The sequence below is a fragment of the Drosophila takahashii genome, chromosome 2R (genome assembly GCF_030179915.1).
Source record: "Drosophila takahashii strain IR98-3 E-12201 chromosome 2R, DtakHiC1v2, whole genome shotgun sequence".
Classification (NCBI taxonomy): domain Eukaryota; kingdom Metazoa; phylum Arthropoda; class Insecta; order Diptera; family Drosophilidae; genus Drosophila; species Drosophila takahashii.
The window spans coordinates 30907347-30932364 of NC_091679.1; the positions used below are offsets into that span (position 1 = coordinate 30907347).

General features: G+C 45.5%; 8 protein-coding genes across 19 annotated transcripts in view; 4 read left to right on the forward strand and 4 right to left on the reverse strand.

Annotated features, from left to right (window-relative positions):
• Positions 1 to 2032: 2032 nt before the first annotated feature.
• LOC108065058 (zinc carboxypeptidase) lies at positions 2033 to 3577 on the reverse strand. The gene is made up of 4 exons (XM_017152915.3): positions 3395 to 3577; positions 3202 to 3338; positions 2373 to 3145; positions 2033 to 2312 (listed from the first exon to the last, which is right to left on the reverse strand). The coding sequence occupies exons 1-4, from the start codon at positions 3560 to 3562 to the stop codon at positions 2116 to 2118; spliced, it is 1275 nt and encodes a 424-aa protein (XP_017008404.3). The 5' UTR covers positions 3563 to 3577; the 3' UTR covers positions 2033 to 2115.
• Positions 3578 to 5952: 2375 nt separating this feature from the next.
• On the forward strand, positions 5953 to 6803 carry Nacalpha (nascent polypeptide associated complex protein alpha subunit). The gene has a single exon (XM_017152986.3). The coding sequence runs from the start codon at positions 5977 to 5979 to the stop codon at positions 6628 to 6630; it is 654 nt and encodes a 217-aa protein (XP_017008475.1). The 5' UTR covers positions 5953 to 5976; the 3' UTR covers positions 6631 to 6803.
• Positions 6791 to 8833, reverse strand: Dgkepsilon (diacylglycerol kinase epsilon). The gene is made up of 4 exons (XM_017152983.3): positions 8550 to 8833; positions 7489 to 8496; positions 7117 to 7434; positions 6791 to 7063 (listed from the first exon to the last, which is right to left on the reverse strand). The coding sequence occupies exons 1-4, from the start codon at positions 8706 to 8708 to the stop codon at positions 6944 to 6946; spliced, it is 1605 nt and encodes a 534-aa protein (XP_017008472.2). The 5' UTR covers positions 8709 to 8833; the 3' UTR covers positions 6791 to 6943.
• A 132-nt stretch (positions 8834 to 8965) lies between these two features.
• ox (ubiquinol-cytochrome C reductase complex subunit oxen) lies at positions 8966 to 9269 on the forward strand. The gene is made up of 2 exons (XM_017152988.3): positions 8966 to 9101; positions 9168 to 9269. The coding sequence occupies exons 1-2, from the start codon at positions 8970 to 8972 to the stop codon at positions 9201 to 9203; spliced, it is 168 nt and encodes a 55-aa protein (XP_017008477.1). The 5' UTR covers positions 8966 to 8969; the 3' UTR covers positions 9204 to 9269.
• On the reverse strand, positions 9214 to 9954 carry mRpL18 (mitochondrial ribosomal protein L18). The gene has a single exon (XM_017152987.3). The coding sequence runs from the start codon at positions 9844 to 9846 to the stop codon at positions 9286 to 9288; it is 561 nt and encodes a 186-aa protein (XP_017008476.2). The 5' UTR covers positions 9847 to 9954; the 3' UTR covers positions 9214 to 9285.
• Positions 9955 to 9998: 44 nt separating this feature from the next.
• On the forward strand, positions 9999 to 13996 carry Taz (tafazzin, phospholipid-lysophospholipid transacylase). 5 transcript variants are annotated; one of them, XM_044395791.2, is made up of 5 exons: positions 9999 to 10459; positions 11718 to 12063; positions 12345 to 12581; positions 13244 to 13632; positions 13687 to 13996. In XM_044395791.2, the coding sequence occupies exons 1-5, from the start codon at positions 10337 to 10339 to the stop codon at positions 13729 to 13731; spliced, it is 1140 nt and encodes a 379-aa protein (XP_044251726.1). In that variant the 5' UTR covers positions 9999 to 10336; the 3' UTR covers positions 13732 to 13996. The 5 variants fall into 5 exon arrangements, with proteins under 5 accessions (XP_044251726.1, XP_017008473.2, XP_017008474.1 ...); XM_017152984.3 differs by having other exon boundaries at positions 10000 to 10459; positions 11715 to 12063; XM_017152985.3 differs by lacking the exon at positions 9999 to 10459 and adding an exon at positions 11250 to 11401 and having other exon boundaries at positions 11715 to 12063.
• A 92-nt stretch (positions 13997 to 14088) lies between these two features.
• On the forward strand, positions 14089 to 15578 carry Mos (Mos oncogene). 2 transcript variants are annotated; one of them, XM_017152971.3, is made up of 3 exons: positions 14089 to 14306; positions 14363 to 14576; positions 14631 to 15578. In XM_017152971.3, exons 1-3 carry the CDS (start codon positions 14180 to 14182, stop codon positions 15364 to 15366), a joined length of 1077 nt encoding a protein of 358 aa, XP_017008460.3. In that variant the 5' UTR covers positions 14089 to 14179; the 3' UTR covers positions 15367 to 15578. The 2 variants fall into 2 exon arrangements, with proteins under 2 accessions (XP_017008460.3, XP_070068697.1); XM_070212596.1 differs by lacking the exon at positions 14089 to 14306 and having other exon boundaries at positions 14446 to 14571.
• LOC108065090 (uncharacterized) overlaps positions 15486 to 25018 on the reverse strand; it is a 41618-nt gene continuing 32085 nt past the window's right edge. For 4 of the 7 annotated variants that reach the window (XM_017152966.3, XM_017152965.3, XM_070212592.1 and 1 more), the window contains 5 exons: positions 21059 to 21111; positions 19910 to 19979; positions 17547 to 18107; positions 16707 to 17483; positions 15486 to 16640 (listed from right to left, as the gene is read on the reverse strand). In XM_017152966.3, coding sequence (XP_017008455.2) covers positions 16386 to 16640; positions 16707 to 17483; positions 17547 to 18107; positions 19910 to 19979; positions 21059 to 21111 — 1716 coding nt within the window. In that variant the 3' untranslated portion in view covers positions 15486 to 16385. Of the gene's footprint in view, positions 16641 to 16706; positions 17484 to 17546; positions 18108 to 19909; positions 19980 to 21058; positions 21112 to 23759; positions 23910 to 25018 lie in introns of those variants that run through there. The other 3 variants (XM_070212594.1, XM_070212593.1, XM_017152969.3) reach the window with 2 other exon arrangements.

Here is a 25018-nt window from a genome sequence, read left to right on the forward strand (position 1 = left end):
CCCACTTTTTGATTTCCCAATCCTGAGAAAAAATTCGCCATTATTGCAATGAGCAAGTCCTATTAAAAATGTATTTCTTTTTGGGAATACCATTGTGAAGTTACTTTAAACAGGCTTGACTTTTTTGTTTTAAATGAATGTTTAATTTTATATAGAAATCGGTATTTAGTAATGGTTGTCTGTTTGAAGAAAAAATTATAACAAATTGAATTCTTTAAAAAGGTAATAGAAAGTTGTGTCTCACATTATTTTGTTTTAAGATTGTTAAACATTTTCAAGACTCGAAAATAAAAATTTAACCTATATCCTTGTTTTCTGATATTATTACACCAAGTAAGGCTTTACTTTCTGCGACCTTAAATCTCTTAAATGACCAACATAATTGCCCACTACAAGTTGACTTTTCGCACTTGTTCAATAATGCCGGCAATTACACAACACTCGATTACATTTCAAGCAGCAATTAAATCTAATCTGAAGAGTATTTATGGACAAAATCGAGTCACAAAGGGTCGCATTGTTCTGGATATCCCCCTTCGCGACGACAATTCTAATTACGATTGTGATGTAAGTTGAGCACGCCAAGTTCGAAACATCAACACTAATTCGGTGGGGGTTGAGTCGAAAGCTGAGCTCTGTAATCATCGGAAAGGATATTATTGGAATTGGATCATATAAACATAACACTACCGATTTATGTTATTTGCCTGGGGCTCCTCGTATAACAAAGCATTTGCATAATGAGTTGGTCGTTTTATGAGCCCCCTATAACCTTTGCCACTTGCCACGTGACGCAAAAGTGTGTTGAGCAATAAAGGTCGAGTTTTCCCGGAAAATGAAAGAAGGAAGAGGAAGAGCGGACCACGCAGACAAAGTTAATTGAAAATGGCTAGGATACAGCCAACGAATTCCTCCAGCAGCTTTGGCATTTTATTTGCAGGCATATTTGATTACGGGCTCCTTTTCATATCAGGTGTCAAAGGCTTTTCAGGAAGCCATCACCATCCCCATCGCCTCTTGCCGGGGAACTTTTTAGCATTTCCATGTCAAAGCATTGCTGGAAAAGCCATTGAGAACCGTTTCGTCGGCTGCAGACATTGCATCAGTTTCCCCTTAAATGCATCTTCGAGTGGCAGGGGTTCGGGATGTGCAAGGATGATGGCGAAGGAGCAGAGAGGATGAGGCAGCCGGGCAGGTCGGAGCTCTCTGCGGCGGACACGTGAAACCATCATCAATCTAGGAGCACTGGCAACGACAGTTTTAACGACTTCTTGCGGATTACTTCAAACAAAATAACCACTTTGTAGTAGGAGTTTTATGTTGGCCCGGTTGGTGTTGATGGCTTTGGCTACGAAGAGATTCCGCTGCATTTGGCCAAAGTTTTGCTGCGTGCCGCAAAGTTTACCCATCCTCCGGTATCTGGTATCTGCTATCCGGAATCCCATGACCAACTATCCGCAGTGCAAATTGCAGGACTCCAGTAAAAGCAACAGCCGCCGGAGGCGGGAAAATAAATATTTATTGATACTGCAGCCACGTGGCATAATTTGCCTATAACCAGATGCAGTAATTTTGGTAAGCCATCCAAGCTATTTTGCTTAGGGGAAGGGAGTTGGGAGCTTATTGAATAAGTGCCTGTGCGTTGCCAAAACAATCTAAGACTTTGGAAAGGGAAATCAATTGAATTATATCTTCCTTCGAGCTTGTTCATGCTCTAAACGAAAATGCAATCCAATTTTCGGCATAAATATTCCACAAACTTAATTTAACTTTAACTTTTTATTGCATCCCCAATAAAAGAAAGTGGTATTTGAATTAAATTAAAAAAGCCGAAGGGCCATCAATTAAATGTACTTTTAATAATACCCCAAAAAAATAAATATTTCATAGTAAGAAAGAATATTTGATAGGTAAACAAAATCATAAACTGATTTCTTTAAATATTTAAATTCGTTTTATTTTAAAACCCACTAGCAGTAAGAAAATAAGTTTCCTGACTGTTATTCTACAACATTTATCAATTCCAAGCCACTTTTGAATGTTCAAATGAATAAATATAAATCTATATATTTATTTTTCACAGCACCTGCTCACAAACGAATACAGAGTAAGCATTTAATCGAAAATTCCCTCCTCGGCGGCCTTGTTGACCAGGGCGATCAGACCGGCGGTGACCTCGAGGCCCACCTCGGTGATTTGGTTGGAGGGCAGGAAGAACCCGAAGGTGCCCTTGTCACGCAGTTCCACGGTGCAGGTGAAGGGGATGTTCTTCACGCCGTAGGCCCAATCCTTGGCGGCTCCAGAGACGACATCTATTTTGGGTAGATCATATTATTAGTACTGAATTAAAAGTGCTTATGCCCAAAACTCACAGTTCAGCAGGCCACTGGCTCCGTAGGTGAAAGCCGAGCCGTAGACATCAGCGGCAGCATCTGAGAAGGCGGCAGCAATGCGCTTCATCTGCTCGTAGTTCGGGGGGAACTCGGTGTTGGAGTGTCCGTAGGGCAGCAGGACGTACTGTCCGTAGGCGTGGTAGGCCATGTACGATCGGATGTAGCCGTCCTCGAAGGAGCTCACAAAGTTCTGCAGCGAGACGATCTCCACCTCGGTGTTGGGCTGTTCGCCTCCAAACCAGTGGTCGCAGGGCTCGTCGATGTTCCAGCCGGCTCCACCCCAGTGGTAATCGAAGTTGCGGTTCATGTCGATGCCATAGCAGTCCCCAGTATCGTTCCTGTAGCCATTGGGGCGACGGTTCTTGCGCCACAACCTCTCCACATCGTGGGTGTAGACAAAGCCATCCGGATTCACCATGGGCACCACAATCCAATCGTACTCCTCGCTCAGGCGTTGCATCTCCGGATCCTGGGAGTTGATCAGCTGGTTCAGCAGGAAGGTGACGGTGGCCGACGAGATCCACTCCATGGCATGGATGTTGCCCTCCAGGAAGATGGCCTTGTTGCCCGAACGCTTCGACAGCTTGATGCTCTTGATGTCCCGACCCTCGTACGACTGGCCAATCACCTTGCACTCCAGGAAGTCGTGGGCAGCGCACTCCTTATCCACCCAATCGTAAATGGTCTCCAGGGAGTGGTAGGACTCCCACTCCATTTCGGAATCGTCGCCAACAGAGGACTCATCTATCAATCTGGACGGGGAGAAAAGGTTCTAGAAATGTAACTCCGGGGAGATTTCCTAACTCACTTCTGCAGATCCTCGACAATCACTTCGTAGACGATCTCCAGGAATTTCATGGTCTTTTCGAACACCCTGTGGAACAAAGGACCCACAATAATGTGGTACTTGTGTCCGGGAGCACCCAGTTCGTTGAGGATGTGCACCTATTGAAGGGATTCCATAATATAAAATTTTCTTAAATATGTTGGAATCTACATACAGAGATGTGCTCGTGAATCTTCTTGAGCTCCTCCATCTGCAATTCCGTATCGATGGCCAGTTGGTAGACCCTGAAGTGGTCATACCGCGCTGCCAGGCGTCCAGGAGCGGACTTGGCCGACACCATGGCCACCAGGGCCACCACGGCGATCAGGATTGATAGTTTCATTCTCGGTGTTTAGTGGACTGAACGTTGCAGCGTTCACTGTGAGGTTCCGGATCCCGAGCAGGCTTTTTATTAGCTGCAGGAGTGGCCACTCCACCGGGGCCGTTATCTAATGCCGATAGGGAGCTGCGATCAGTCATCTGGCGTGTGTCTCCTCCGATCTTATCGCCCATCCAACCCGCCCACCACAAAGTAGCTCTGGACTTTGCCATCCAACGGATACGTGGGTAGCAAAGATTTTTACACACAAAATAAATGTTTATGGTAAAGGGTAAATTAAGGGTAGACATCCGTTTCTACTTTTTTTATTAAATAAATTAAATTATGGAAGATTTCAGTACTAAATAAAATAGCCACTTCTATAATATCAAGACTTATATGTTGAAGAAATTAATACTTTTCGAACTTTAAGATAGGGATGGTTGATTTACATAAGTTCTAATACTTATCTAGTTTATAGGACCAGAAGAGCTCTCTTCTGATCTTTTCTTCCTGTTTTCTCCATGTTTTTTTTTGGTTAATACCAAATTTTTTATTTTATGTAACTATATATTTGATTTTTCTCTGTGCACTTCCTCTAACAAAGTCAGTCGAGTCAAATTTATAAATGAAATCATGCACCGAGTGTGGAAGTACTCGCCTTATCAGGCAAGTTCAATTAATTGAATACTCCTCCAAGCGTCTGCGCGTGAAGAAGCACTTCGAGAAGCGTTTGTAGAATGCACTAGCAAACTGAAGATCGACATCTTCAAGTGACAGTCTGCGGTGGGGAGAGTTGGCTCCGTCAAACATTCTATTGTGAAACCAGTGCATTCATTCAGCCAATTGTGTCATTTAATTGTTTAATCAATTGTTTGTAACCCCAGACAAGGGGTCTACATAAGAGGTGTGGGTTATCCCGACCTTCTCTCTAAGTCTAATAACTATTAAAACACGATTTCGGGAATGGCACACCATTTTAATGTGATTGGTTTTGTTCTATCTAAAACTACATTGCAGTTTCTGATTAAAATTTTAAATTAACTTTATTTCAATTTTCTGATATCACCTAATCACAAATAGGTAAATTATAATTGAATAATTGTTAAATTGTTTAAACAAAATCACCTAAAACGGATTAAAAAGTTTAAACTACACTCTATTCCTTAAATTTTTGGTAGGCAGACCGAATTTGTTAGATAACATTAATTATTTTTGCCTAATGCCTTTCTCTTACTCCCCTTTTAACCAGTCGACTGGACTGCAGTCCACCTAATAACAGGACAAAGGAATCGATTCTAATGTGCACCCAAGCACCATTCAAGATATGGTCCACCATTGTGGGACGATTAATTAATAATTAACTTTACACAATGGAGCCGGAGCTGAAGGATACAGCAAGTTTCGAACCAGTGCTTACATAATACCACTGTTCTTATTACTACTCACTCAGGTGCTGTGATCTATGGGTGAGAGCACAAAGACGTTTGGACCATTCTACATAATTTTCACCTGAGAAAATGTGATAGCGTTAAAGATGCAAGTGCCAGTATTGGGGTAAATGTAAATTGAATTTTAGATAGTGTCTAGTGCGATAATAATAAGCTTACGTCTGCAGCACTTGGATAATAAAGTAAATAAAATAAAAAAACAATAAATTTAACAATGGTTCAAGCCAGTGGCGGCTTTGGAAACATTTTTGTGCTGAACACTCTTTGAATACTTATTTTCCTGTCACTTTTCACCCGAGTGGGTGTTGTATTTATCCCCTAAATCTAGCCCATCTAAAGACAGTTGGAATTTGTTTAAGTATTTGTAAGATTTGTAAATAAATTTAGATGGCACTTAGTTTTTTAACAAAAAAGTACAAAATACCACCTTAAATATATTATTTACGTGTTAAATTAATCCTTTCAAAGAGATCCTTAAAAAGTTTTAAAAAAAGCAAAATAAAACGTATTTTTCAGGAGGGTGTATCCGCTATGTCTCAGTTAGCAAACACACCCACCAGACATGACTGTATTTTTGGTATATTTGATTTAAAATAAAATGGCATAAAAAGTATATAGTATTTTTCAGAGCCGGTCACCCTGCTAAGCGCCGCCATATTTCTTTTCTTCGTTTCCGGTGAGTGTGTGTACTCCGCGTTTTTCTAATAAAATTCAATTTTACCAAAATATCCTTGAATTCCTGCCTTGATTTATGTGAAATAACAGATTTGAGATTTTAATCTACAAGGCTAGCCGATTATTGATAGCTTTGGCGGGCGATTTGGGGGGTAGAATTGAATTTGAAAAATCGATGAAAAACGACCCCCACCTGAGACATCTGACCGCCCCTTTGAACCGGCGCCAGATGTATTCCCCCGGCTTAATTGTTCCAAAGCACGATGCAATTACCTAACCGAACCTTGTCCACTTGTTCCCCCGCAGATAAAGATGCCTGAACTGACCGAAATCAAGAACGAGGCTGCGCCCTCCACCTCCGCCGAGGCGAAACCCGAGGACGTGCGCGTCGAGGACGACGGCAGCGACAGCGACTCGGATGGCGGCATGCCCGGTTTGGAGGAGGCTGGAGCGGCCACCACGCAGCTGGGCGGCGGTGCCACCGGCCTGCCCATCGACCTGGTGTCCAAGGCTAAGCAGTCGCGCGGCGAGAAGAAGGCCAGGAAGATCATGCTGAAGCTGGGACTCAAGCAGATCCAGGGCGTCAACCGGGTGACGATCAGGAAGTCGAAGAACATCCTGTTCGTGATCAACAACCCCGATGTGTACAAGAACCCGCACAGCGACACGTACATCGTGTTCGGCGAGGCCAAGATCGAGGATCTGTCGCAGCAGGCCCAGGTGGCTGCCGCCGAGAAGTTCAAGGCCCCCGAGGCTGCTGGCGCTGCCGACAGCGTGGGAGCCACCACATCGGTGGCCCCGATTGCCGAGGAAGACGAGGAGGAGGTCGATGACACCGGCGTGGATGAGAAGGACATCGAGCTGGTCATCACGCAGGCCAACACGACGCGGGCCAAGGCCATCAAGGCCTTGAAGAACAACAGCAACGACATAGTCAACGCCATCATGGAGCTGACCATGCTCTAAAGCGGGCTCCAGCTGATGCTGAACTCCTGATTTTGTTGTTTACCCGCCTTTCGATACACTACTGACCCAAATGTTGTGCCTGCCCCTCGCGGGCAGCATGTTACACCAGTCGAACATTTAATTATATTTCAAAAGATTATTGAGTCTTAATAAAAGTGGATTTCTTTCAGATACGATTTAGTGTATTTTCATTCGACTAGCTTTGATTTGCCCTCTGGGGGATGTCTTAAAATGCCACAATGTTCCGGGTTAAGTACTTTGAGATTATGGGACTGGCACATAAGGGGTTACTACTGGGAATTAGCTACTACGTTTAGGTGGCGGCCAGCTTGAGAACGCGGGCCTGGCTGCGCGAGGACAAACGTATGTCCGCAGGACTCTGCATCCAGGGTTCGCCATCCGCCTGCATTGGCACCGTCTCCTTGACTTGCAGCTAAGGGGGAATGTTTATTAGCTACTCAATAAGAACTTTCCTTTAATTCTTACCCTTATTTGCTTGGCCTGGCCAATTCGCACCGGCTTGCTTATATTGCACTGCAGCTGGGCGATGTGAAAGGAGGAGACAATGCCAAACACCTCCATCAGGCCATCGGAGATGGAGTTCACCATTCGCACTTCGCCATTCGAGTTGCTCAGCTCGCACAACTTGCAGCCAGCTCCCCAGGAATCGATATTTAGGAACACCAGTGCCTGCAACTCCGGCAGTTGCACTGGCTTGTTGTCCAGGTACAGGGTCAGCTTCTCCTCGAGGTGCTCGCAGCCCGGTTGCATCACCTGCTGCGTTCCAAAGGTGAAGTACAGAAGCTGTAAAGATTGCATAGATTGAGATAAAGCCAGTCACACTAGTTAGCATCCCACCTTATTGAATATCCGACTGCTGAGCAGATAGAATCGAGATTCGCGCGTCTTGTGAAAGTTGTAGGTGATGAACGCGTCCACGCCCACGCTGAAATAGTTGTACACATGAATGGTCTTCGTGGGATGCCTCTGGATGGGCAGCCGGTAGTGCAGTTTCTCGATCTGCAGGTCATAGCGGTCGAGATTCACGGATCGGGCACGCCGTATGCTGCGCAGGATTTCGACAGGATCGAGAACCGACGGGGGCTCGGCTCCCCAGCCCAGAACTCGCGACAAATCGTTGCCAGTGCCCAGCGGCATGATGGCCACCGAGGGCTGGGGCTTGATGTTCAGCGCATAAATGGTATTGAGCACCCAGCCGATGGTGCCATCGCCGCCGGCCACCAGTATGCGACATGGTCGCGGACTGGCCTTGGCCGCCCACTGGAGGGCGTCCTGGGGACCGCGCGAGCCCAGCTCCATCACCTGCAGCGGATGCAGGTAGCCGCGCAGCAGGGACAGCACATTGGCGCCCGTGCTGCTGCCCGACTTGGTGTTGGCAATCACAATCAGTGGCTCCCAGTTCTCGATGTCCGGCGGCGTGATGCTGGCCAGGTGCAGGCGCATCGAGTCCCTGGTCCGGGCGGCCACGAAGCTGTAGGGCGGGAAGATCATGTCCCTGAACTCGCCAAAGTCGCAGGCGCCCTTGGAATCCACGCGTGAGTAGCAATCGTTGTGGTAGCACCGCTGGCACCAGGCACACCGCCAGCCATACAATCCCGGTTCGGTGGCCACATGGTGATCGACCTCCTCCTGGCACTCGGCGCAATGCACGCCCATGGGCAGGTTGCCGTGGACCCACAGGTGCCGCACGGAGGACTCGTTGCGCAGCCACTTGTCCTTGCAGCGGTACTCCCTATCCGCCCTTCGCTGGCAGGGGGGCGTGGCATGGGTGCACAGGCCGCAGCAGTCGCAGAAGAGTCCCGCGGAGGGGGTCAGCAGGATCTCGCAGACGTTGCAGAAGCAGGCCTGGTGGATAATACCAATCTATAGTGGGTTTCCAAAAGGTCTAACCAACTCACCTGCTCCAAGACCTTTATCGATTTCCAGCTGTGACGTGTTTTGAAGGTGCTCACAAAGTCCTCGGCGAGCAGACTGCGACAGAAGGCGAACAGGACGCCCAGGGCCAGGAGCGACCCAATCAGCGCCTCGACGCTCAGCTCGATGGTGGCTATGTCCATGCTCCCGCGCAGAGAATCCCCAATTACGCTAAATATCCTGGTAATTTGGCATTTTCACGCAGTCGTTTGTTTTTGCCCCGTCGACTAGAGGTGGGGCCCCTTTCGATAACAATCAGAGACGTATCGGGAGAATGGTCACCCCAGCTGTCAGTGTTTCGACATTACCCCACACTGCTTGTCAACGAAATCAGCTGTGAATTTGGCGTGTGAAAAAGTTGGTCTGCTTACAAATCAAGAGTTTTTAACGAAAATCCAGCCAACATGAAGGTCATCTACAACACCCTGTTCAAGCGCACCTCCACCTACGCCGTGGCCATCATCGCGTCGGCCTTCTTCTTCGAGCGCGCCATCGATGTCACGTCGGTTGCGATCTTCGAGGGCATCAACAAAGGCGTAAGTGCAATCCGCTTATGTAATACCAGTTTCCTGGCCAAATACTAAGTTCTTTCCCCCTTGCAGAAGCTCTGGAAGGACATCAAGGGCAAATACGAATAAACTACCATGATTCGTTGTAATTAGCAATAAAAATCAACGTTTATTCTAAACGAAACGAAAACTAAACGGGGGTTTCTTTTGGTTATTTCGATGTTGGGGGTTCCAGGGATCCATCCAGCACCTCCCAAGGCTTCTCGTGCCTCTCAGCATCCCAGGGCTGTTGGTTGGCCAGGCGAGGGGGCTCCTTGAAGGACACACCATTGTCCTGGAGCGTTTGGAGCAGCTTCTGCAGCTTGCTCCCGGGCACCGCCTCCACGTTGCAGGTCATCTCGGTAATTCCCGACTGCAGGCAGCGATGGGCCAGCACTCTACCCAGATTCACGAACGCCGAGGTGTCGTTGGTCTTGTAGAGCTGCTGTTTGATGGCCCATTCCGAGGTGCTGGCACTCAGGATGGTTCCATTCTCGAAGTGCTTCACGTCGGCGCTGACATACCGACCACTGGTGTTGATCTCCAGCGTGTGCCAGTAGGAGCGGCCTGGTTTCTCCAGGTGATAGCCGCCCGGCTTGTAGGCAATTCGTAATCGCTCCAGATTCCTGGGGTTCCGGTTGATCACATATTCCTGGCTCGCTTGCGGGGTGCTCAGAGCCTTGATTTTGTGCAGGACACGGGCGGAGGTGAGGGGGCGAGCACTGCGAGACATACTGTGTACAGGAATTCCGGCAAAATCGATGCTTTAATTGATATTTAAGAGGGAATTCCAAAACCACGACAAATATTTTGGAAAAAAGCCAGTGTTGGTCAGGGCAGCCGAAAAGTGGTTAGTGCTGCAAAATGGCCAGATTAAGTTCGAGGTGAATGGCAAAAAACAGCTGTTTCGGTTTTGTTTTCCTTCAAATTTCTAGTTTCTTCAAGATTTCTTTTGGCCCGACCTTGAGCACCTTCGCCGACCCCCCGCCGAAATTACGCCCCCCTTCAGACATGCGCCAAACGGATTCGGCGCCCCCTGACCGTACGCCCCTGAGTTTGCAGCTGAGGTGAAGAAGTGGCGGTTGGAGGAAGAAGCTAGCAGTGCGCGTCCCAAATTGCAAAGTGTATTTTATTCGGCCTACAAGAGCCGGTTATGTAAAACCTCTACAAAAACCGCCAACTGCCCACGCATATCGTACTCGTAAAATTAAGAACTCCTCAAAATGTTGATGGTCATGTGTTCCAACTTGAGGCGTCCCGGGCACGTGGGCGCCGCCTCCGCCATGCGGAACCTAAATTGGCTGATCAGCGGAGGATATAGACCGCCGATCCAGGCGCTGTCCCGGGTGAGCTTAATTATAGCAATTGAGTCGTTAAATATTCCACCTAAGAGCACCCAATAAATATAAACAAAATCAGGCCATCGCTTTCTCTTCTTTTTCACCACGTTCCAAAATTAACCACTTGCCATTCCCACCACCGTTGGCGGGAAAGTTTAAATTAATAAGACCAAGGAACCTTTAAACTTAAACAAGTTTAAAATTAAAAAAGATTAGGGTTTAAAAAATATTTTTTAAAAATAATTTTTTTCTAATACAAAAAAATTAATGTTTTCAGTGCCAAAAAAAATTAATGTTAAATATTGGTCTATTATAATTTTTAGGCTTGGCAACAAAACGTAATAAAATATTGTTATTTTTTTTAAATTTATAAATAGGTTTTAATTATTTTCAATTAATTTATATCAGTAGTAGTAGACCTACATACCTTAAGTAAACAACATACCCCTTTCCATCAGTACTATCTTGCTAAATAATCCGTGTTAAGCAAGTGATAAGAGCAGTCTTTCGAAACTCCCCACTTTGCACCTACGTAGTACCCAAATCCACCACTTTGGGCGCCCAAATTCGAATGCTTATCTCTCGTCAAGTCGCAGCAACGTGATCATTATTCACGGAAGCGCTTGGCTAAGCACTTTTGCCAACTGATAAAGATAGTTTCACAATCTCTAGTCGACCACTTGACTGTTGCCTCACTCCGCTAGCGCCCTTTCTTTCGCTCTTTCTCGCTTTGTCTCTCTTTGTTCCCCCCAAGCGAACCGCCCCCGTTTTGTGCGTGCTTTCTGCGCCTGTTGCACTTGGCGCTTTTGGACGAGACGAAAATCAGTTACGCTCGAAAGTTCCCGCCGTCCGGATGCAAAAGATTCTCGGTGCCTAAAGCAGGTGCCAAGTGTAATGCCCCTCGTCTCGCGCTGAGTGAAGGTCGCCTTGGCTTGGATCTCTGACGCCGTGAGTTTTTCCTGCGAAAGTGCAACGTGGATTTCCGCAGCGGATTTTCACTGCGCATGCTGCTAACCTGTGGCACAAAGACGCCTTTTCGGGGGGTGGGGGGGGTAGTCAATCCAAAAGTTGACAAAGCAAAATACCTAACTCGAATATTCAAATCAAAATGCGTAACTCAGAAGGGCATCCGGCCAGACACAAACACAAAAGGAAACTATTCTTGGGAGCGATAAGATTAAAGGCTATCCATGGTTAGCGGCGGGATTTGCAATGTGCTCCCCCTGGTAATTCAATTTCCACCCTTATCTCCCACCCACAGCAGTACGTCCAAGCTCCGGAGGCGCGGCCAGTGCCCGATGAGCGGTTTCCGGCCAGCCAGCAGCAGCAGCAGCAGCAGGATCGGAAGGATATCGCCACGCAGACCGTGAGGAGCAGCCAGCCCAAGGATCTGTCCCAGCCTCCGCCGTCACCGTCGCCTCCCCTCGCGCCACCGATGTCCGACGTTCGGTCGGCCGATCCCGCCCTGGATGTGGACCCCGGTGCCCCGGTGCCGGTGCCCTACAACATCGACTGGATCTTCCCGAGGCTGCGGAACCCCACGAGGTTCTGGTACATGGCCAGCCAGTTTGTCGTCTCCGCCGTCGGAATCTTCAGCAAGATCGTGCTCAGTGAGTATCTACCCGGCGGAGCCGACCTTACCCAATAAACTGGCCCAAAGGCACGTTTATTTTTGGCCAACCGAAGCGCTCGGAGAGCTTATGCCCCTGACCGTGAATGTGAATGCGAATGTGTCTGCGAATCTGCGCATCTCTCGATTGATAAACGATGTGCGGATGCTGACGATGCTGATCTCGCTCATCGAGGTCAAACGTGTGCCGTGTGGTTAATTGGTGCCCCTACACAATTATGCATATGCTGATCTCTCGCCTCTCTATTTCTACATCTTCAGTGTTCCTGAACAAACCCCGCGTCTACAACAAGGAGCGACTGGTCAGCCTGATTTCGAAGCGACCTCAGGGCGTTCCCCTGCTGACCGTGTCCAACCACTACTCCTGCTTCGACGATCCCGGCCTGTGGGGCTGCCTGCCCATGGGACTCGTGTGCAACACCTACAAAATCCGCTGGTCGATGGCCGCCCACGACATCTGCTTCACCAACAGGAGGCACTCGCTCTTCTTCATGTTTGGTAAGAGTTTTTAGGGACTAGATGGAGTAGGATTGGAGGAATTTAAATTTTTTTCTCTATTGGAAAAAAATAGTTACTATTGTAGGAGTCTCAAAAATGTCTTGGAATTTATATTGATTTTTGTATTTACGTATGAATTCCAACCGACTTTTGTTGGTTGTTCTTTCGGAGATACCCCTTTATAAAACTTAAAGACGTCAAAATTCTTAACTAATGTAAACAAGGAAAGTAAAATATATATTTAATATGGAGTCCATACAATTTAAACATAGACTTGTATCTTAAACAAAAAACTCATTTCCAATATTTATACTTTTCTAAGAACGCTAATCGATTTCTGTGGCACCCCGAAAAATTATTTCTTCAACAATGTTCTGTTTATTCTCAAATCTTTACTCACAAAATAATTGACCTAAAGACTGGGTATTATATTACCATTTCTATTTATATATTCTTATTTTCGCCATGTACCTATTTATTCATATTTTTCAATCCAAAAGAGAGATACAATTTCTAACTTTTTTTGGGAACGATAAAGATTGCGTATAGTTCCACAAGTGTTTAATATTGGTTGATGATTTATTCCTAGAACTGGCGAATAATTTCTAAACTGCTTATACTTAAAAATCAAAGATGACTAACAGCTTCCTTCCCATTTGCAGGCAAGTGCATTCCTGTTGTGCGTGGCATCGGTGTCTACCAGGAGGCGATCAACCTGTGCATCGAGAAGGCCGCTCTGGGCCACTGGATCCACGTCTTTCCCGAGGGCAAGGTGAACATGGAGAAGGAGGAGCTGCGACTCAAGTGGGGCGTGGGCAGAATCATCTACGAGTCACCCAAGATTCCCATCATTCTGCCCATGTGGCACGAGGGCATGGATGACCTGTTGCCGAATGTGGAGCCCTATGTGATACAGCGGGGCAAGAAGGTCACCGTGAATGTGGGTCAGCCCTTGGACCTCACCGATTTTATTACGGACCTCAAAAAGCGCCAGGTGCCGGAGCCCACGGCGCGGAAGCTCATAACAGACAAAATCCAGGAAGCCTTTCGGGTAAATTTCCTTTTCTATATTTTTAAATACCTTAATAACTTTAAATTTGTACAGGGCTTGCGGGCGGAGACCGAGAAATTGCACAGAGAACGCAACTAGGAAATTATCATGGAAAAGCCCAGCGGCCAACATTTGTAATAATATTTATTTGTATAGTATTAAGCCTAAAATGAACCCTCGAAAGCCCTTACAATCCATTTATTATAATTGTATTTGCGTGTATTATGGTTATTTCTTTACGATGTAATTGCTGGAGAGGCACTTCAAGTGAAACCGTGTGCATTATTAGTGTAAATATACAATATTGAAATTTATTCGAGTAGAGGGAATAATTTGGCTGATAAAATAAAAGGCTCACATTGAATTTCTTTGTTTTCTTTTTAATTTTAAAATGAAGCGATGAATATCGTTTTGGAAAGATTAAAAGAAGTGGGGCCACATTATCGCCCAGCTGTTTTAAAAGTTCACCGTTAGAAAGTTGACCATGTGGATTTATTATATTTAAAAAATTTAAAATCGATATAAGTATTTTTCAGTTGGCAGACAAATGGGTGAGCTTTTGCTGAACACGCCAAAAAGGAAGCAATTGCTCAAGGATGGTCGCCCCGTGTCCACCAGGTGTCAGATACTGGGACGTGGAGCCTACGGCACGGTATTTAAAGCCATCTATCGGGGTAAGAATGCTAAGATCCCAAAAAATATATCAAATCTACCCAAGGATCCCATGCAGATCGCTCCGTTGCTGTGAAGATCATTCGAGCCCAGGCGACTTCAACATTGCACAATGAATCGCATTTGATGAACTTGCAACACAGAAACATTGTGCGCCTTCTGAAACTAGAATCCGCCGTGGAGTTCGGCTTGGTCATCATGGAATGTCCCAGGGGACAATGTCTGCAGAGGATCGTAGACACTTTGGCGCTACCACTGATGCACAGGGTTTTGTACGATCCCATTTCCTATGACCTACAACTTAAAATCACCTATTATCCTTTCAGAATAACTCTGGATGTGGTGGCCGCCCTGAGATACTGCCATTCCCAGAATGTATTACATCTGGATGTAAAGCCAACCAATATTTTGGTTGCCCTGGGAATAAAGTCTTCAGGGGTTGGCAACTTTTCGAAGGTCAAACGCAGTTACATCTGCAAGCTCTGCGACTTTGGCTCGTCCATCGAAATGGGCGAACTGTGTGCCAGACAGGACCCAACCAATGCCAATGGAACCCTGAGATATATGTCTCCAGAAGTCCTCCGCTCCGACATTCTATCCGAAGCCTCCGATATCTATTCCCTGGGCATTACGATGTGGCAATTGCAGGCCCGCAGATTGCCCTATCACCCGCTCGACTGCAATGAGACCATTGCCTACCAGGTGGTCAAGCACGAACTGCGGCCGGATAACTACCATCAGTTAAAGATTCTAGCTTTGGACTGCCCCGGCGATAGTAATTGGAATGATGTGATGTACAGAGGGGCGAATTCCTCAGCCCGCCGTAACTTAAGCCTCGATCCATCTTACACCGCCGGCCGTGGCGATCTGAAAAAGAAATGCCGCCGCAACCGATTAGCACTCCACTTCGATAGTAATGGCCCGGCGCCAGAGGCGAGTGCGTGCCTGGAAAGCGCCTACTCCAATCTTTACAAGAGCTGCTGGGTCAGCGCCCCGGAATCACGTTTGAGTTCTTTCCAGCTGAAGCACGAACTGGAGCTCATTCTCTCACCTCAAAAATAGCCCAAGTGATCGAGTTTGTTTGCATTTTATGTTATTGATTAGTACTACATACCCGTATTTATGTAAGATTTTACCAAACCGCCCGAGATAACCGCTTTCGAAGGAGGCGAGGCCACTGGTTAGGTCAATAATTTATTTTTGTGTAACTTCTTTTTGTTTATTTTGTACTCGCTACGCTAAGAAAATACATTTGTAATGTTTATACGAGCTTACATCTAAGTTCCCTCCTCTCGACTCTCGATCATAGTGCGTTCTGTTCTATATAGTGTAGGTATATATAATATATATGCTTAGGAATCGGACTGCTGCATTGAATTAGTCGGTGGCAGCAGCCCCTGAGGAGCTAACTACGGTTGAAGAAGAGCTTTGTCATTAGTTTCGGATCTCGGAACGACTGCTATGTACAGTTTATTGTTATGGTTGTCGTTTAATGTTCGCCTAGAAACCGTATAAATATGCTTTTATAGATCGTATGCCTTATATATGCCTCCTAAACACCTTGAAATATTTCACCCTTAAATGCAAGTGTTCAACTGCTGTGTGAGGAGCTACTAACTCGGCTTAGTTTGTGTGTTAACCATGTCCTACAGATGCGGAAGACGGTATTGGTTCATCTAATCATGACCATAGCTAATAGTGGTTTGAATTCAGTTTGAATCGATCAAAGTGTCCCATTATAGTTAGTATAACCTACTGATTTAGTTGCTGCAACGTCTGCTCTACAAAATATATGCGATAGAGCAGGGCGAGCTGTTCGGTTTGGTTTTTTTTTTCAGGGGGAACAGTTGGCAGTGCCGCTTACAAGGTAAAACATCTTCCAAAAAATGTACAATCTACATAAATACTCGTATTCGCTGGCTCCTCCTCCGTAATCTTAATCATCTTCTGTATCTTTCGGTTCTGTTCACTTCTCTTCTGTTTTGTTTTGTTTGAATATATCACAATTTAGTCTTTTTAAATCTTTAAATATTTGTTAGCTTGACGATTATTGATTTGAGATTAGGCAGTTTGGGCTTATCCTAACTGGCGTAGGATCGTCGCACGGGAACTGGTGGAGGAATTTTCGACTTTCGCTGCTGCTGCTGCTGCTTCTGGGGCTGCTGACCCGGTGACCTTTGCTGCGGCGACTGCGGCGAGGGGGAGGAGGGCGAGGGCGAGCAGGACGAGGACATCGAGGAGGACGAGGACACCGACGAATGGATGCTCGTTGGAATTCTGGTGGGCTGCGCTTTGGGCAGGCAACTCTTTGGCGGCTCCGTTGACTTGGCTTCCTTCTGCAAGTTGAATTTATTAGATTATAATAATGTATAATATAGGGTTTAGGTTTAAAAATACCCCACCTTCTTTGGCGAAACGGCCGCTGGTGGGTGAACCGGCGAGGTGACCCTCTTCCAGCCGTTGCTCCTGCGCCAGGAGCTGGCTGTCGGAGGCGTGGAAGCCTGCCTCAGCAGCATCCGCTCCTTCAGCTTGGTCACCATCCCGGGCGCCGGTGGCACCACCACCTCCTTCCCCAACTTGGTCATCATGCCACAGCTGATGCTATCGCTGCGCACCACGGTGGACTCGAGTTCGCGGCGCTGATTGTGTCGCAGGATGCAGCTGGGCTCCTGCTCCTCCAGCACCGACTTGGATTTGACCAGGACATGCGGCGGTCGTCGCAGTTCACTCTTGATGATCTGCGCAATGCACTGTTGCTCGTCCAGCGGCTTCATTGGCGTGCTGCTGCTTACAATCATGGGCACATCCTCGATTTCTATGTCGCTTACCCGCCGCCGGCATTCATCGATTACCGCGTAATCGGGCTCCTCATCCTTCTTCGCCTGACTGGCGGACAGTTCGTCCGTTTCGCTGGAGGAGCAGCTGGTCAACTGGGCGCGTCCCGCCTCGCTGGGCGTGGGACTGGCTCCGGGAACTCGACCCGCCGGTCCCACCTGGCTCTCCGACATGCTGGAATCCTCGCCGTCGTCCTCGTCCTCTTCCTCGTCGTCCTCGTCATCCGTCTCGCCCTCCAGGTAGGAGTAAAGGCTGCGCGAGGAGTTCGAACGGATGTTGACCAGCTTGTAGAAGTCGTTGGTAAAGTCCGTGCAGGCCACCTCCTCGTCCTCGGAGTAAACGATCTGAAATGTAGGAGGAGTAGTGTGAGTATCTTGCCCATCCTCTCCAGCTTTTGCGTCGCCTACCTTCTGCTGCAGCAGCTGAGCAATGCCATCGGCCACCGAATCCGTCTCCACGGTGGTGGAGTTGATAAAGTCGCTGGATGGCCACAGCCAGTCGTGTTCCCTCTTCCTCCGCTGCTGCTGCTGCTGCGGATGCTGCCGCTGATCCCGATGATCCCGCTCGTCGTCGAAGGTCATCACCGCCAGCTCCTCCTGCGACATGCTCCAGTCCTCCATTTCCGTGGAGCAGGGCTCGGCGGGCAGGAGCCACTGCTCCGGCTCCTCGGGCAGATCCTCCAGGTGTCCGTTCGACGGCTGCGGCTGACCACTGCTCATGGTGCAGTAGCCCTCGTCCCGGCCCTTCACCGGACTGGCGGACAGGGCGGCATTCTGGGCCTCCAGATCCCGAACCCTGCCCTTCAGCATGCTCACCTCCTCCCGGAGATTGTCCTCCGCCACGATGGCGTCCACCACCTTGCGCATCACATCGTCCAGGCAGTGCTCGTACTGCCGGATTCGGGTGAGCAGGGAGCGATTCTCCTGCTGCATCGATTGGAGCAGGCTCTCCTGGCGGGCGAAGCGGGTCTGGAAAGTAATTGAAAACGAAAATGTTATTATTATTATCTTATCCCATTCGAAAATGATCTTTAATATTATTTGGAAACCCTAACGCAATATTCCACTGAAACATATGCTATTCTGTTTCGTTTTTATTGAGATAAGTTTGTGATAAAAATCACACATATGTATCAGTATTTATCAGGGAACGAAAATAACTGTTATTGTAAATTTTTCATACAAAAAAATCACGCACTTAGAAGGGTCCTAAAAATTTTTTAAATACACCACAATTTTTATTAGCCATTGTAGTTTACAAATCCGTAATGATTTTTATTTTTTGATTTTTATAATAAAACTCAAAAAATAACTGTTATTTTTTGATTTTTATGAATAACAGTTATTCCCTAGACATTTTTGAAAAAATGAAATAATTAAAAAAAACATAATACCCGTGCTTTTAATAACTTACTAAAAATTTGTTAAAAAAGGCAACCGCGCATATTTTATACCTATATTTTTTTAAAATTTTGTTTACCCACAAAATCGCCATAAATCAAGTTTGAGTTTTATTTTGATCACGACGAATAACTGTTATTTGTCAACTTTTATTATAAAACTCAAAAAATAACAGTTATTCTTTGAGTTTTACTTTACAAATCAGAAAATAACTGTTAAAGTGTGATTTTTAAAATAAAACTTATAACAGTTACGTTCCCTGGTATTTATTATCTGTGAATTGGTGTTTGGTTTAGACAACCTGTAACACCATTACTATGAGTTATGTTCAAATAACACAATTTAATAGCCAAAAATATTAATTTTTTAAGGGTTTACAGTTTAATATATTTTCTAGGCATCGTGAAATTTTTTGTTGTATAAAATTTCAGCTCATGGTAGACAATCTCGGATAAATGGCAAATCTTCATATTATCCTCGCTTGACTTTTAAAAACCCCGCTAATAAAGTGTTGGCTTTTCACGTGATATTACACAAAGCCCAAAGAAAACGATCCATGCAGTGAACACCTCCGTTGAGAAAGGGCCAACTGATTAGATCGAGTATTTATCAAGTGCTGGGGGGCAACCTTCGCTCCGTGACAGCTGCCCTGATGAGGGTCACCCACTCCCACCCGCCAGCCGGCTCCCCAACCATTCATCCATCCATCAACCGGCTCTTTATCTGTAAGTGCTAAGTGAGCAGTAGTTACAAGACCCCCTCCCCGAGATCCCAAACGAGTAACAAATATCCAATCTCGATCAAAGCCAACTTGTTGGCTGGCCAGAAGGTCACATGTAGCCATGGGACGTGGAAACCTTGGGCTTCATTAGCGGGGCCTTACGAGATTGGGTGAGATTTTGGGGGCTGGCGGGGCAAATGAGATTGCCAGAAGTTAACGACGAAAGGGAAAGCATTTTCCATTCCCCCCACCGCCGCAACTTCTGGAAAATGGTAATGAAAAGCTGCCACTGGGGCGCAGTGAAGCGTCTCTAATGCCGACGCTCAATCAATTCGGGCAAAAAATGTAATGGGCCCGGCCAGAAAGCATTTTGCCAACAAAGTCTCGCCGACTACGACGACTCCAGTTACTCCGTCCGGATAAGAGACAATTTATATGCGACGCAATGGCAGCGAGGGGAGAGATTGTTCTTAAAAATGAATTTATGCGTTTATTTATGACTCGACTCGGAGGGAATCCCTCCGCCCAAACTTTTCACAAGGAAACTCGCGCTGTGCAAATTGATTTTCCACATGCTGCGCGGCTCCGTGCGGAAAAGCCCCTCCTCCCTAGTCCCTTTTCCCATTTTCCATTTCCATCCGATACATACCTGCAGTGCCTTGTGATCCCGACATGTCTGCATTTGCTTGCGTTCTTTGGATTTCATAATGCGATTCATGCTGCGGATTCGGATTCGGATTCGGATGCGGATGCCAAAGGGAAAGCGAAAAAAAGAGGACAAATATAGAAATGCATAAATGAAAACGAGTTGCAAAAATCATCGCAAACGTGGGGCGCTTCCAGCAGAGAACTCCGCGGATTGATTACTTATTTATGAGTGGCTGAATGGAAATATGATTTGATTGTATTGATTCTAGGGTGTTATTATGGGTACTTTCAAAATTCCAAAATATTTACAGTGAAAACTTCTTTAAATCTTTGTTTACGACTCAATTTACCAACAACGGATTTGCTTTAAAAATATTTTACTTTAAATTTTTGAGTGAGTCAAGCATGAATAATATAATGAGTTCATAAACTTTTTACAAATATATTGATATATTTAAATTAAACGTTTTTAAATTCCAAAAACAAATTATAAAGAAATTATCTTTTAGTATTAACTAAAAAATCTAGTAAGTTGTTAAAGTAATAGCGGGATCATAATATCGTAAATAAGTAATCACTCATCGGAATTCCATGCTGTGTGGTGCTTAAAAAGAAACGCTTGCGTAAACAATCTGCATGGAAATTAGCAGCTAATGGTGGTCATAAAGAAAGAAAGGTCCGAAAGAGAAGTTAAATCTCGGCCTAGACCAGAACTTTGCACCATTTCCCAATCGCGGTAATTACGTATTCGGGCCGGCAGAGGGCGCTGCGGGTCGAGGGCTTCGGTGATTGATGGGTTTCGCCAGCAAGCGCTTCCTTCTTCATCCTCCGATTCTTGGCAATTTGGAAAATTGCATTCGCTGTGCCGTTAACTTGTTCTGTGCGTAATGGCCAAGAGGGCCGAAGGGGGCGTGGCCGGTCACGAGTTTTGGGTATGAGTTATTTACGTACGGTTTGCCAAAAGCAGCGCGAAAACTACTCCAAAATTGCCGGCTAGACAAATTAAATAAATATTTGGCCGGTAAATGGAGCTTGGAAATGCTAAAGTTCTGGCCTATAGTCGATCCGATCCACCCGCTTTCTTTGTTTATTTTCCACCCACTGGAAGTGTTGTTATCGCGTTTAACAATTTAGCTTATTTGTCACTTACTTCTCAATTTGTTCGCGCAATTCCTTCTCGAACGTTGGCGACCCGCATTGGATCTGAAAAAGTGCAATTGACCGGGGCACGAAAAAAGAAAGAAATGGAAAAAAACATTAAATAAAATGCGAAAGAAATTAAACACAATGAATTAGTGCACTCGGCGCTGATTAAGAACGACAATTTAATTGTCCATATCACAGTGCCAATCAGCAGCGTTTTACAAGCTAATGGACAGCGACAAAGGAGCCGAATCGAGGGGTTGGAAATTCGAGGGGTCTGATACTACTGATACATTAGAACAAGCCAGGAACTTGGATGCATGCAACACCATAAATCACTGGAGTCAACAACCCAGACCCTGGCTCCATTTTCTCCACACTTTTCCCCCGCGTCAACTGTAATCGATAAAAAATTACATCACGACTTTTTCATCTGTGTGACGTGACGATAAAACACATCCAGACGGTTTGTTATAAATTGTTTGCCTTAGTGCTAACAAAATGAACGACAACAGCCACAACATTTACACATTCGAGTGTAAACGAATCGCTGAATATCGTAAGTACTATTAAAGTGTCTGAGATTACAGCACAAGCAAATAGGTGTAGAGAGATATAGACATAGAGATAAAGATAAGAGTCGATTCTGTTTGCTCAGTCGAGAGTTCCTCATAGAATGTGGGCATGGAATACCCCCTTTGGGAAACTTCCTTGTGGCTATTAATCAATTTAATTATGCAAGAGACCTGCTTCAGATTCCTAAAATTCCCGGTAATAAGAACTCTGCGCTCCACTTGGCTACGAATTCCTGGGCTGTGCTGCAAGTCTTTTGTTGCTCCCCTAAAATTCACAGAGAGAAAAAGGGATTGCTAACGTAATTTTATTCAATCAAGGAAAGATATTTTTATGTTTTTAAAATATTTTATTTTGAATGTAATGATGAATTGCCAAAATTTTTCTATTAAATAAATTAGGTTTGTAACAATATGTAATAAATAAATTCAAATAAAAATAAGAATTTTATTAAAAATCATTCTGAATTTATTTCTTGTGTAGTGAAATATGTCTAAAACGCTTTCATCTGCAACAGCGGCAAAAGAAAGGGAGCCGTAATAAAATGGGAGTGGGAGCAGCGGGAGCGATAAAACGCAGCAGCACGCGCCAATAAAGAAATCGCCCAGCAACCACCCAGCCTCCCAACCACCCACCACCCCCTCATTACACCCCCCTGGCCACCCGTTTAAGGAGGCACCCGGAATTACAAATATATGCAATAATTTATATTAATTCGCCTTCATGCATGAGGCTGCCGAGGAGACCAATATGAAAATGCCCCCTTGCTGAAAAATTGTAGGCAACAGCAGGCGGCAGCCGTTGGCAATGGGAAGGGGAAGGGGGAAGAGGGGGGCATGGGTATGGGGCGAAAATTGGGGATCCCCAGACTGATTGCCGTCCTCAGGCGCCACTTGTGCCGTCGAATGGCGAGGAATGATGAACGTGTTAATAAAATTAGAGAGCCAAAGCGTTTGGACCACTCTCTCTCGCAGCAGAAGGCCCCCTTTTTCCCACCCAAGACGCTATTTCGGGCAACTGGTGCGCCTGTCGGCAGCTGTTGGCCACTGCACCACCCAACCGCCCAAAACCCCCGCCCCCTTTCACATTTCCCATTCAGAAGGCGACGCGCATAAATATTCATTGTGAATTTCTCTCATAAAAGCGAGGGAGTAAGCGGCGGGGGCCACGAAAGCGGTGCCGACAGCGGAGCTTATTGATGAAGTTATTTATTTCTTTATTCGCCAACAGTAAGTTATAAAATCAGACATGAATTCTTTATTAATTAATCGAAACTTTTGGCTACCCAGGCAGGCAAAAAGGTTCAAAGACCAAACTCCGCACAGGTTTTAATTAGCATGCGGCTTGCAACACGCCGAGGGTGGCCCGAAAAATGATTTAAGGGGTTCAGCGAACACATAGCCCCGCACCCAAAACAGAAATTAACAAAACAAATCCCGGCAACATGTTGCACCCGTGTCCTGGGGATAAAAAAGGACGAACCAGCCGGCGGATTGGGCGAATCGAAGGCTTTTGGCGAAGGGTGGCGCATCATACGGCCATTTGCACCCGCAAACGCACTTCCGTAAGATGTCCGGGCCATCCCTCAGACTGAAGCTCTAATTTACACAGGGAGAATCAGAACAGTAAATGTATCTTATGTGTTTGAAGTTTGGTATGACTAACAAGGTAAACACGAATTTTGAAATAACATTTCGATAGATAAGTTTACTTAATATGACGAAATCTTTATAGAACTTTGTGTTTATAATATAAATATCAATTAATTTGAAATATATGATTATTGATATAGTTAAAAATATTTATGTATAATATTTATAATATATTTTCACTGTGTAAAAATAAGAATAAAACATTTTTTAATACTCTTTCTCTTGGCAACCCCCCTATCTGCCATGTCCTATCCCATAAAAATCATCCATTGTCCTCCTGACGGGGGAGTTTATCAAAAGGGAAAATTCCACGCGTGTTCTTAACGATCGCTCTCAAATCGCAGTTGGGATTAACATGAACCCCCGTTTTCAACAAGGGGGAAAAATATGAACATGCTTATTATTAATTAACATGCAGATTCAACGGCGGGTGGCCTTTTCCCAAATTGGAAAATTTAAAAATCCTGCACAATTGATTCTTACCATCTTTATTCCTCGTTATTGTTACAGTTTATTCCATTCCAAATGAGATTACTCTGGTGATTCCTTGAGTTGTTTTTCTTTGGTTGCCGGTACCCAAACTTTGCGAGACCACAAAACCGTAAAAATAACAACCGAGTTGGAGCCAGAAAATGTGTCTGGCTGAAGAGTGAAGGGTAGGGGGTTGCCTCTCCCCAAAGCGGAATAAATTTCGGCAGAAAGCAAACAACGGGGCTTAAATTAGAAGAAAAGATATAATTTCCAGGAAGGCAAAATAAAAAAAAACTCTTTAAAAAAACACGCGACCGATGGCGAACATTTGTGTTGCTCTCGAAAGCCGGCGAAACAATGATAAAAAGGACGAAAAGGATGAAAAGGAGCGTGGAACTGGGAAAACAACCCTCGTTGGAGTTTCTCTGTGAAATGTGAGAGAGCGACTGGCGAATTCGCCGCATTTCACCGAGAGAACAGCTGCTGTGAACCTGCTTTCCCCCGCCTCCCAGCTTTCCCCACCCACTTCGATCAGCTGCAACTGCCGGCAAAACAACACCCTGTCCACCCACCCTCCGCAAGCCGATGTTTTTTGATGTATTACTGCGAATTCGAATAACTCGAATTGGCCGTTTTTAATTTAATGAACCGCGACCGTGGGACTGGGCGATGGAGATGGGTAAACAATAAAATAAACATTTCGCAGATGCGAGGCGGCGGAACAACCCTATATCTATACGGTACATATATACTGGGACTGGTTGTGATCCATTCACATTGTGAATTCCTCGTCCGCTGCGTCAAATGCAAACACTAAAATGTCACTTGAGCAAGATGAAAAGAGGAGTGAACAAAAAATTACACATAAGAAAATAGAGTATTATATTAGATCTGTCGATTCAGTATTATAGGAAGAAAATACGAAACAGAATATTTTTAACACCCACTAAAAGTTATGTAGGCTCATATGAACCTTAAATCTTAGTTAAATATTATAACATTTTGAAAATATAAAAACCACTTCCCATTCTCTGCGTGTAAATGTGTGAGCGGGATGGACAAAGCTACTCCCTTCCCCGAAAAAAGTTTCGCGAAAAATTAATTGCATTGCACTTTTTTGTCAAGGGGTTCTGAAGAGACCGACCTCCCCATATGCCGTATAGTGGTGGTAGTTCCGAAATTCTCTTCGGCTTTTGAGGGGGCGTATGAATCATCAAGTTGGCTTTGGGCTTAGCTTTAAAAAATTCAACGAGGATCTTGGGGGTAGTACG

What these genes read in the sequence shown, in the direction of transcription:
- mRpL18 (XM_017152987.3), bottom strand. Translation starts at nt 9,846, where the DNA reads ATGTCTCGCAGTGCTCGCCCCCTCACCTCCGCCCGTGTCCTGCACAAA.
- ox (XM_017152988.3), top strand. Translation starts at nt 8,970, where the DNA reads ATGAAGGTCATCTACAACACCCTGTTCAAGCGCACCTCCACCTACGCC. An exon ending in TCGAGGGCATCAACAAAGGC is followed by an intron (nt 9,102 to 9,167) that starts GTAAGTGCAATC and finishes TCCCCCTTGCAG; the next exon opens with AAGCTCTGGAAGGACATCAA.
- Dgkepsilon (XM_017152983.3), bottom strand. Translation starts at nt 8,708, where the DNA reads ATGGACATAGCCACCATCGAGCTGAGCGTCGAGGCGCTGATTGGGTCG. An exon ending in CGATAAAGGTCTTGGAGCAG is followed by an intron (nt 8,497 to 8,549) that starts GTGAGTTGGTTA and finishes ATTATCCACCAG; the next exon opens with GCCTGCTTCTGCAACGTCTG. An exon ending in GCAGTCGGATATTCAATAAG is followed by an intron (nt 7,435 to 7,488) that starts GTGGGATGCTAA and finishes CAATCTTTACAG; the next exon opens with CTTCTGTACTTCACCTTTGG.
- Mos (XM_017152971.3), top strand. Translation starts at nt 14,180, where the DNA reads ATGGGTGAGCTTTTGCTGAACACGCCAAAAAGGAAGCAATTGCTCAAG. An exon ending in ATTTAAAGCCATCTATCGGG is followed by an intron (nt 14,307 to 14,362) that starts GTAAGAATGCTA and finishes GATCCCATGCAG; the next exon opens with ATCGCTCCGTTGCTGTGAAG. An exon ending in CCACTGATGCACAGGGTTTT is followed by an intron (nt 14,577 to 14,630) that starts GTACGATCCCAT and finishes TTATCCTTTCAG; the next exon opens with AATAACTCTGGATGTGGTGG.
- LOC108065058 (XM_017152915.3), bottom strand. Translation starts at nt 3,562, where the DNA reads ATGAAACTATCAATCCTGATCGCCGTGGTGGCCCTGGTGGCCATGGTG. An exon ending in AGATTCACGAGCACATCTCT is followed by an intron (nt 3,339 to 3,394) that starts GTATGTAGATTC and finishes TCCCTTCAATAG; the next exon opens with GTGCACATCCTCAACGAACT. An exon ending in ATTGTCGAGGATCTGCAGAA is followed by an intron (nt 3,146 to 3,201) that starts GTGAGTTAGGAA and finishes CTCCCCGTCCAG; the next exon opens with ATTGATAGATGAGTCCTCTG.
- Nacalpha (XM_017152986.3), top strand. Translation starts at nt 5,977, where the DNA reads ATGCCTGAACTGACCGAAATCAAGAACGAGGCTGCGCCCTCCACCTCC.
- Taz (XM_017152984.3), top strand. Translation starts at nt 10,337, where the DNA reads ATGTTGATGGTCATGTGTTCCAACTTGAGGCGTCCCGGGCACGTGGGC. An exon ending in CGATCCAGGCGCTGTCCCGG is followed by an intron (nt 10,460 to 11,714) that starts GTGAGCTTAATT and finishes TCCCACCCACAG; the next exon opens with CAGTACGTCCAAGCTCCGGA. An exon ending in CTTCAGCAAGATCGTGCTCA is followed by an intron (nt 12,064 to 12,344) that starts GTGAGTATCTAC and finishes CTACATCTTCAG; the next exon opens with TGTTCCTGAACAAACCCCGC.